The sequence below is a fragment of the Lagopus leucura genome, unplaced genomic scaffold (assembly GCF_019238085.1).
Source record: "Lagopus leucura isolate 7727_CA_CO unplaced genomic scaffold, USGS_WTPT01 Super-Scaffold_100159, whole genome shotgun sequence".
Classification (NCBI taxonomy): Eukaryota; Metazoa; Chordata; class Aves; order Galliformes; family Phasianidae; genus Lagopus; species Lagopus leucura.
Window position 1 is genome coordinate 30,519,629 of NW_024962335.1, and position 10,746 is coordinate 30,530,374.

Sequence of the window (10,746 nt, forward strand, 5' to 3'; positions counted from 1 at the left end):
CGCCGCGCTGCTCCGCGACGCCTCCTTGGGGCGGGCCCCGCCGGCGGGTGGGCACTCGCGGCAGAGGAGGCGGCGGCGCGGGAGCGGAGCGGAGGTAAGGGGTGGCCCTGGCCCCGGCCGGGGATGGGGGGGACCCTTGTGCCGCGGTGCTGGAAGCCGGAACGGCGCGACAGCTCCTAATGGGACATCTCCTCATGGGCGCCAGGAGGGGCCGGGTTTATTTTCTTAGATTTCCAGGCTCCCTCGGTTTCTCGGTTTCTCTCTGCTCTCTTGGTTTCCTCAGTTGTTGCTGGGGCTGCGGGCCCCTCGGGAAGCGGCTGAGATCTAGAGGGGTCCGTTCTGTTCCCGGGGAGCCGCCGGCTGCTGAGCCCGAACAGAAGCAGCACCGCTCTCCCTTTGGTTCCACACGAAGGGCGCTGGCCGTGTTGCAGCGCTCAGGGCTTGGCCGTGTGGGTGGGCCGCCAACTGCCCTCCGCTATGGAGGCAGTCCTGGAAGAGGTTTTCTTTCATCCCGCTCTGTCTAAAGAATTCCCAGGTCTGCACGGCGCCCATACGGGGAATATCCAAGGGGAATATCTGTGTTAATTATGTACACGGATGGCGCTTGAGAAGTGGTGGCAAAGGAAGACTGTCTAAAGGGTGCTTTGTCTTTAAAATACAGCCTGTTGTGAGGATCTTACACAAATGTACATGGTGAAAGTTACAAGAGACTGAGCAGTAAATGGCAAATTGTCACGCAGGCAGATCCATCCCAGCAGACAGGGCTGCCTCTCAGTGTGTGGCTTTGCCTTTGGAAAGCAGTGGCCTGGGCAGCGAGACCTGCTGTGTCTCCAAACCAGATAAGCATGCTTGTGTCGCTCACCTATATCCTTAAGGACATACCATCAGCTGTTTAATTTATAAGTGCACACTATAAACATATCGTTAGAAGTTTATGTTGTATTTCTATTACGCAATATATATTATTTTAAATTATAAATGAGCCATAAAAGTCCCTTACTTCAGGCAAACACACCTGATGTTGCTTCAGCTATTACTAAAGATTTACAGACAAGACTCCTTTGAGGCAGCTAAGTTCTGTACCACAAGCTGTGAGAAAACTTTGTCTTCATTGCCACGGTTTCCCAGCAGCCAGAGCCGAGGCAGACCTAAGAGGTTTATCGCTATCCAACAGGCATGCACCCCTTAATCCTTTGGGCAGCTATGTGATGTGGAGCCTTTCCCCAATGAGGATTTGCATGCTGCCTCTCAGATCTGGGTAGAAACTTACTGCCCCCAAAACAGCATATTAGGATAAGTGTCTCCTCTGGGGGACCTCACTCCCAACTTCTGCGGCTTTGTCTCTACCTCAGCGTGCCCAGGACCACAACTCCAAAGCCTTGTCGGTAACTTCGCCCCACTGAGAGATTTTCCTTAGCACTGTTAATGCAATAGCTGTAACTTAAGCCCTGTGTGATTGGAAAGCCAGCACCAAGTTACTTAAGGGGATTAGTCAGAGGTTTATTGGAGCAGGGATGTAATACTGCAATGGAAGCGGCTGTCCTCTTCTGCTCCTGCTCTCTGGCAGTGCTCAGGATGGATGGGGGAGGGCACACACCTGGCTCTCACAGAGCTGCTCCTTCACTCTGGGTACTTCTTCACTACCCTGAGGCATGTTGGCTCCTCTGTCACAGTACACGTTGTTCTCCACGCCCTGTTCTTTCTTGTACACAACCTCTTCCAGACAAAGGAGAGGACACGGAAAGCTTCCGCTTCACTTTCTGTACATTGTGCCACCCTAGGAAAACAACCTGCAAAAAGACAGAAGGCTGCAAGCCATAATGTTGCCGATTTTCCCCTTTATTTCTCTTGGTGCGTTACAAAGCTGGAACTATTGTTGGACAGGTCGGCTGCTTTGAATAGCCAGAAGCAGTATTTTAACATGGGTGAAACAAACTGGCCTGCTACAGCCAGACTGGGCTAAGCAGAAAATGGGCAGGATGATGAGGAAAACATTGCAGGGCAGAGACGAGAGGAACAGAAATAAGCTTCTATTAAGTATGTTGAGGGAGTAAAGATCTCCAGCAGCAGAGATCAAATTGTCTGCATGCTGCAGATACCATCTACAGACATCCTGGTTTCTTCAGTATGAAAATCAGGGTGCAGAAGTATTGCACAACCAGCTCTCCCTGCAGTGGAGCTGGGACCCGACTGGGAAAGCAGTGTAGGTTGTGTAATGGATGCAGCTGGAGGGGCTGTGCTAGCATACCTGTGCCAGGTAAGTTATCGCTAAGTAACTTCAGGTGTCTGTACATGCTTAGAAGACAGGATGTGCCCCAAACAAAACAAATTAGAGAAGGAAAGCTGTCTGTTTCACAGCCTGGATGTTTCCAAATGCAGAACCTGCATATATGTGAGAACAGGGCACGAGTGGCTGAAGGATCCTTATCACCTCAGCTGGTGTGGAGTGGCTGGGAACCCGCCTTTGGCCCTGATGCATTCTTGCAAACATCAGGTGGTTACAGTATGTAATTCCAAATGAGTAATTCCAGTTATGAACAATAACAGCATTATTAATGTTAAAAAAAATAAAAAAATCCTTTTTGTCTCATTATAGTTGATCATAAAAACTTAGATGGTTTTCAGGCCTAAATCTGTGAGCATCATGCTTAATTCAGACAAAGGTGGGTAGGATGCTACATTGAAAAAAAGGCAGGGCTGGCAATGCTTTATGAACCCTTCAACTCCATTACTCTCAGAAATTTCCTGGGCATGCCACAGGCAGCACAGATCTGTTGCTGCACTGCACATTTGGGACTGGGCTGCAAGCTGCATGTGCATGAAAGGTTGGAAGTGAAACCTGAGATCAGATTGCATCACTCAGACCCCTTCACCATGTTTTCTCCTGTCTTTGTCACCATCACAGAATCACAGAATTGTAGGGGTTGGAAGGGACCCCCAGGGATCATCGAGTCCAACCCCCCTGCCAAAGCAGGTTCCCTACAGTAGGTCGCACAGGTAGGCATCCAGGCAGGTCTTGAACATCTCCAGAGAAGGAGACTCCACCACCTCCCTGGGCAGCCTGTTCCAGTGCTTACCTTACACTGGGGTTTTACACACTGCACCTTCTGTCACAGTCTGCCCATCACTGTTGCCTGATCTTTTGCCATTCTAGTCCCAGCTTCTTTGTTTGGATGCAGCACATCTCCATTGTGTGGTCACTTCCTCACTGAAAACCTGTACCGAGTAACCAAAGATGGACAAAGCTTCTTCCAGAGTTAATCAGTGTGGCTCCATGAGTCAGCTGTTGCTTTTTATGGGTATTTGATGCTGGAATTTAGCTTCTGGGGAGTTAAATACAGAGCTCCATTGCTGATAGACAGCTGTGTGTTACTGGACTGACTCTCTGGCACACTGCAACTTTGTTACACAGCTCTATGTGATGCAGGAGAGCATTTTGCAATGCTGGCAAGTCCTGAGAAATGCTGTTGGGAAACAGAGTATGTAATTAGTAGTAACAACAGTCAAAAGAATAGGACACCAACAGTCAACTCAAACCAGTACATTTCACCTTCTTATACTTCTGTATCTTCCCATCTCCTGTTCACACACAGCAGTACTTGCGCTGTTTCTGTGCTTTGTGCTTTCCCCATTTCCGTGTGCCCTCCTGATTTCTTGTCACTCAGCGTTTCCTCTGATGTGTGGAGGGACAGGTTTGGAGCTGTGCATTTAGTCACTGGCTAGGGCAGAGCAGTTTATTTCCAATTTGATAGCATTCAGCACTTCCAGCCTGCAAACCATGTCGGGCCTTTCCTCCATGGGGAGAAGCTGACAAAAGGAACAATGCCTGATGCAGCCCAGCTGCTTGATACCTACAGGAAACTGCCCTGATGCTTCTGTGGCCCAACGGAGTATAACGCCCCTGAGGTCCTCACTTATCACTTTGGGAACCTACTGGCATTGGATCAGTGTGCTGCAGCAGCAGAGCTGACTGGCACCTTGAGGTGTGTGTCCAGAAGTGCACACTAAGCCCCAGTGTGCACTTATTCATGATGTGAGCAGTGGTGTAACAACTGGTGAGATCTGAGCTTTCAGCTTCTAACACAACCTTTGGGAATTATCATCTGAGGACAACCACAGAGGACCAAGGTGTGGGAGAATGCCTTCACTTCTCTACTCTAGGTAAGACACTACGTGGTGAAGCAGCAGGAAGGACACAGGGCAGGAAGTGCAGCAGTGACCACAGCACAGAGCTATGCAGTTCTTTTCCTCCCCTCCTTGCAGTCTGTTCTCCACCCAAGACCCAGTGCTACTCCAGCAGGCTAGCACATTGTTCTCCTTTCCCAGTTCTCCCCAGCTCAGTTCTGCATTTGGCACTGCTGGGCTTGTCTTTTGCCTTGCACCACTTCACCCTTCTGTTCTGGTTTTGACAGCTTTACTGCTTTGTTTGCTGTCCTTTTTGTGTGCTCCCACTCCTTCCCTCCTACAGCTCTCCCCTGAGGCAGCCCCACCGCCTACACGGCCTTTCTTGTTAACTCCTTACATACTTTCCTACCCTGTGTGCTTCTCCCATCCCTCTGTGCTGCTTTTCTTGCAAATCTCTGCTTTGCATCTACCACCAGAAATGTTTGTGATCCTACTCAGCCTTGTGGCTGAGGATTAATTAAATTAATCCTCATTACATCTACATGGGCAGAGTGAGAAGACCATTGTGCAGGAGATGTCCCTTGCTGGCCTGGCTCCTTCCTGTTCCCTGCATAAAAACACAGGGTGCCAGCAGAGCTCTGACAGATGATGCCATCAGTGCAGCATCCTATTCTTAAGCACATCTGCTACCGGTAGGATTTTCTCTGTCCCACTGTCTCCTTATCGCATCAGACACAGCTGTACCAACAAAACCTTCATACAGTTTCATATAGGACATCCTCCTTTGGCACATCTCTGAGTATGACTGCCCTACAGCTCTCTCTCCTGGGGGTGTCCAAGGCCCAGGGCTTCCACTGCCTCCTGCAGTCTCTTTTGTGATTCCTTCCTGCCACCTGCCCTCCCACCAAACAGATTAACAGGAATGGGGTGTATTTGACAACTGTGTATTTGAAAAACAACACGTTTTGGTTCTGCCCTTTTTACTGCACCTCTTATCTATTTGCATTTTAGCAACCTAAACACAGATCTTTTATAGCATTTGACTTTCGGCCAGAAAAATGGTGACCAAGTTTTTCCCTGCTTACTTTCTGACTCGTTTTATTGGTGCCCATACACTAACTCGAGCAGCTCGGCTACCAGAGTGAGGCAGCACTTTGTGTTACTTCTGCAGGCAAATTTAATCCTGTGGACCGTATGTGTTTGGCAGCTAAGATGGCTACAAATGATTGCCTGCTTCAGGAAGAAGCCGGTGCTACATTCTCCTCCTATCCATCTTCATCCTCCCTGGCGTTTTATCTTGTGTCATTTTCTCAAGCATCTGCTGCTTATCACATCCATCTCGCTGCTCACCCTCCAAGGCTAGAAACACAACACAATGTATAGAACTACTTTGCTTGGGCACAGGCAAGACACACTGCTTTATTCCCAAGTGCACCACTCCAGTGAATGAATGGAGCTCTCACTGAATACAGAAATGCAAGTTTCTTTCAAACTGCATTGTTCCCCTGGTATACCCAAGTGAGAAGACTGACATAGGTAAAATTCAGTACCCTTACTGCACAAAGCTTAGAAGGAAATGAAAGCTCAAAAAAGCCAGAAAGTAAATGGTAGGTTCCTATATGGAGGTGAGTATTGTCCAGTGAAGCCAATACAAGATCCATTAATTTCAGCTGCACTGAGAGACAAGAGTAGGCTGTGAATCAGACCCTTCCTCTGTATACTTTTAAAATCTGCCTAAAAAATATGAAATAGTTTAGTTGTTTCCTTTTAAACTTACTCTGCCAATCCACTTTCTTGGGTTTGTTTCAGATTCAGTCTCAATGGAAGTGGTACCAGCCTGGGCCTCAGCCGTGGGTTTCACGCTCCTGCCTCATGCAGGAGGAGTTTTAGGAAGCAAGATAACCAGAAAGGAAATCCCAGTGTGGTATGAATCTCTGCAGAAGCCATCCTGGTGTCCCCCTAACTGGGTGTTTGCTCCAGTTTGGGGAACTCTCTATACATCTATGGGGTATGTTTTTCACATCGTATCAATACACTTGTGTGATCTCCAGGTTGTTCATTATACAGTGCTAGACTAGAAAACTATTATTAAATTTCTGTGGCTTGTATGTCTGCAAGAAACTGTACCGAGCTGCCTGTCTAGCAGGTATAGATACGTCTGGGGAAGCTGTGTGCGGGCACGCTTTGTATGTAGAACTGTCCACTACAAAAGCAGGAGTCGGAAAAGCTGCCATTCATCTGCTTTCCTCATTCATTCTGAGGGGAAGATCTGCCAAGCTGGCAGCAGTGAAGCGAGGCAGCTTTGGGATTTCTTCTCTGCATGTCCTTCAGTGGTTTTAGGAAATTAAAAACAAAAGGGAGGGGTGAGAGGATTGGGACAGAATTGTTTTAACATAGCTCAATTAAAATAAATCCAAAATCAAAACTAATACACCCTTTCAGCTTAACTGCCAGCCTGTTAAGTTCTAGAGATCTGAAACCCTCTGCTGTCTCCTTTGGTACCTGTGGGAATGGGATTTGGCCTCATGATTCCCTGTTCTTCTGACAGTAATTGCTGTGCTGCCAAATATTTTAAAGCAGTTAAATAAGAGAGACCTGTTCCTTTCCAACATTATGTTATTATCCTGCAAGTTAATTTAAATACTACAACACCTGTTGCAAAATACAGCAATGATCCAGTATCTGAACTCATACCTGAACGTGTAAGAGAGCTGATTTAACATTCTCTCATTTTGGTTTACTTTTCTGGAAATAAAGGCTTTGTAATTTTTACAGATCCACATGCTCTTTTCTGTCTGTATTCTTTCTTCTTTCCTCTTCTTACAGGGTATGTGTGCATATTTATTTAATTGCTCTTTGCTTTTGTGTGCTCAGAGTTAGAATTTGGGTTGCTGTCCCTTGGATAAAAAAAATGCCTTATCTCAGGGAGACAAGAGCTGAGGGGCTTTCTCTTCAAGCTGACTGTGCAATCTGTAAACTTGTTTCTTGAATTCTCATCATAAAACTGGACGTCACATTAAATCTTTTAAAAATCACTTGCTTTGGTAATACCAAAAGCAAGCAATATGTTCTGAAGTAAGTGGTTTCAGCTACATACTATATACATCTAGCTGACTGAAAATGTATTTATCATCAGGCTTTTGCTTCCATAACCTGCCATGTATAAACCTTGGAGTGGTTAAGACTTCTCGTTTGTACAGAATCTGAGAATATTAAAAGCAATAAATAATTAAAAGCAAGGTTTAAAAAGCTTCCAAAGTTGCATTGTTTAGTCTTTATGAAAGACATGGCCACAAAGCAAGCCTGGGTCACTATCTGAGTCAAAGAGAAAAAGAAATCCTCCTTACGTGACTGAGATATGTAGACTGCAACAGCTTGAAAGTTCATTACCACAGAAACACATTTGAGCCCCCTGCTGTTCAGCAGGTGCACAGTGCAGTTCACACACCTAGCAGACTCATAAGAGAAGGTGGAATCTGTATTCAGTTACTAACTCTAAACCAGGCGTATAATTCAGGGTGTTGGCACTTTGTCTGTGGGACTCTTGGAATGACTGTGTAGTCAACTGCATTGGTACCTCTAATGGAAAAGTTAAATGAACAAGAGTCTCCCTGTTCTAATCAGTCTCTTAAAGTTTAAAAGAAAATCTTACAGTAGTCATTTCCCAAATCCAAAGAATTTTTGTCTTTATCAGCTTGTATTCTGGGATCGTTCTGGTGAACAGTTCTTCTTTGGCATTAAGATGATCTGTTAAAAAACTTCAGAACATTTTTGGAAGATCTTTTTATAAGCTGGTGCCCCACAAGGGGGGGAGGGTGCTGGACACGCCTTCAGTTCTTTCTCTAGAAGTCCTAAAAATCTCTGTACCTTCTGTACCCTTCCCTCCTCCCTTCTGAAATGTGACTATAGATTCCTTTTCTGCTCAGTCACCATCCACATTCATGCATGCACTTTGGGATGGTACTCATTTTGTCCATTCCAGTCTCAATTCCTACTTCTACACTCATTTCCATGTATTTAAAAAGGTTTCTTCCAAACAAAAGTATTTTTAAACCATCCTCTCTCAGTACTGACAGCAACTGTTTCTTCCTCTCTTTAGAGACTTAACTTTTACTTTCAAGTCTTTGACTTGCTTCCATTTCAACACAGCATTCTCTATTAAGACTGAAATGCAGTAAGTTATCTGCTTTTCTGCACCTAGAAATGAGAACTCTGACAGAGCAGGGAATATTTCTCTCCATCTTGCTGTCTTGCAGCAGATAATCAACCCCCCACAGTCAGCCATTCTGTCAAGTAGTGCCAGGACATTTCCAAGTGAATTTAGACTGACACTGAAGCGATTTCATTTGTTTAAGAAAACACGGCCGCTTTCTAACCAACGTACTGGATTATCCCTTGCATTGGCTTTCTTCAGATACGGCTCCTACCTGGTCTGGAAAGAACTGGGGGGCTTCAGTGAAAAGGCGGTGGTTCCTCTGGGCCTGTATGCAGGGCAGCTGGCATTAAACTGGGCATGGACTCCCATATTTTTTGGAGCTCACAAAATGGGATGGGTAAGTGAATAAGTTTGTTTCTTCAGCCTATGCTTTTGCAGTCATCTGCGAGGTGGTGAGGCTAAAACTTGCATCGTGATTTTTTCCGCTCTGAAACCGAACCCGGTTTGTATCATCAGTACAGAAGATGGCTTGCAGAAGTTTGCTGCTGTTCTTCTTACTGCATTCCAGCAGCCACCTGTGAGAATTTACAACACCCTTAAATGTTCAGATTACAAGTAGCTCCTTCTGACACCCGTTGATAAGAGCCTTCTGCGACTACAAAATGCAAACAGTTATGCCTTAGCAAAGTTCCTAGGTATCTCTTTGGCAAACAGTGGCGATAAGAAGCTTATCATTTACTCACGTAATCAGCATCTGGTTTAGACAAGAGCAGCTTTCTGCATGCTGAAGAAAAACAGCTCACCTTAAAAATAAAAATTAGTATTAAAAATGATTTGCCTGGCTCTCTAAATATAAGAGCAATGTTTTAAAAGCAGAATGCTTTGCAAACCATAATTAATTCAACCACACCACATCTCTTTAGGCAGTATCTAGAGCAGAAAAACACTGGGTGAGATTACGTGGCTAAGGGACTGTTTCTGTTACCAATGGAAAAAGAAAAAAAAAAAAAAAAGAAGAGTATGGATAAGAAGAATTTTGTCTGCTCCCAGCTGCAGTGTCCTTTATTCTCACTGTTTTATCTGTGTATCAGTCAGTTCAACTCTTAGCTCAGCAAAAATCTTTTTGCTAGCTATGTGCTGAGAAGTCAGCTCACAGAGGGAGCTGCAAAGTGTCAGTGCTAAGTAGAAAGAGCCACATAAATACCATCTAATTAAGAAAATGCAATGAGGAAAAGGACACTAACCACCTTCCTGTGTTTTAGGGGCTGGCGACTCTCCTGCTCACAACTGGTACAGCGACAGCTACCACTGCTTCCTGGTATCACATCAACAGAACAGCTGCTTACTTGATGGTCCCGTATTTAGCTTGGCTGACCATGGCTTCTGCGCTCAATTACCGGATCTGGAAAGACAATCGCAACAAGAAATCTGAATAAACAGCTTTCGGTCAAAAACATTTTTTTGCTCCAAGAATTTTCTAAAGAAAGTTATGCCTTACTACTTTTTCAGCTGAACTATTTACACTGCATTATGATTTGACGCTGCAATCCTTGTTTTAAACAAATGTGCCTCAAGTAGGCAAGTCTCAAAGCCTGCATGAAGTTTCGTAGCAAATTAAACAACAGAGCACATCAGAAGGTACTGGTTTTCTGTATTGCAGCATCATGTTTTATATCACAAACAGCATTGTAACTATTACCAGAAATAAGCACTAACTGCAACTTCATTTAGAGGAAGAAATCCAGCTTCCAGAATGCTGCTCCTCACAGCCACAAGTGCCACTGTGGCCTGAATCAATCACGTTTAGCACTAAGCATGGTGCCTTACGGTCTCACTGCAGCTTCGGTGTCTTCTGATCACTGTACTCTGCAAGTGTTTAAGACCAGATCTTCTTCACAATTTGTGCCACCCTGCTTGGAAGCACTGTACAATCTTAAGTGTCAGATAAATATATTAAACTACAAGTAAACTTACTTTTCTTCCACTGTTTTTGTTACAAAAAGGTTTTGAATGAGAAGAAAAAAAAACGCGAGGTAACAGGATGCTGTAGCCTAAAGGGGGCCCCTTCCTCTCTTTTCAGCATTACAGCAGGCAAGACAAAACAGCAAATTCAGAGTATTTATAAGCCAAGAGCACCCAAATACTCAGCAGCTGTCTGTACATACCTCTGCAGTCCCAGCAGCATTGGCCAGAGCACCCACAAGTCCTGTGTTCACCATTCAGCCCTGTCAGTGGAGCAAGAAGCCGGGCTGTTGGCAGACTGCATACACAGGCACTGAAGTTGTCTCCTACCTGCACCTTCTCACTTTAGCTGCTTAGAAATGGAAACGGATTTTTCCTCTCTGGGATTACGGTAGCTGACACAGTAAGATCTGAGATGCTTAATTCACCCACCTGCTTCCTAAAAGAAGGAAGATAAAAGAAACAAAAAACCTTTGTCTAAAAGCATAACAGAGTATTTTAGC

At 45.2% G+C, this 10,746-nt stretch overlaps 1 protein-coding gene across 2 annotated transcripts; it reads left to right on the forward strand.

Moving 5' to 3' along the window:
- The first annotated feature begins 59 nt into the window (after window positions 1-59).
- Window positions 60-10,254, forward strand: TSPO (translocator protein). 2 transcript variants are annotated; one of them, XM_042889643.1, is made up of 4 exons: window positions 60-94; window positions 5,935-6,133; window positions 8,540-8,678; window positions 9,544-10,254. In XM_042889643.1, the coding sequence occupies exons 2-4, from the start codon at window positions 5,946-5,948 to the stop codon at window positions 9,715-9,717; spliced, it is 501 nt and encodes a 166-aa protein (XP_042745577.1). In that variant the 5' UTR covers window positions 60-94; window positions 5,935-5,945; the 3' UTR covers window positions 9,718-10,254. The 2 variants fall into 2 exon arrangements, with proteins under 2 accessions (XP_042745577.1, XP_042745576.1); XM_042889642.1 differs by lacking the exon at window positions 60-94 and adding an exon at window positions 2,597-2,663.
- Window positions 10,255-10,746: the final 492 nt, after the last annotated feature.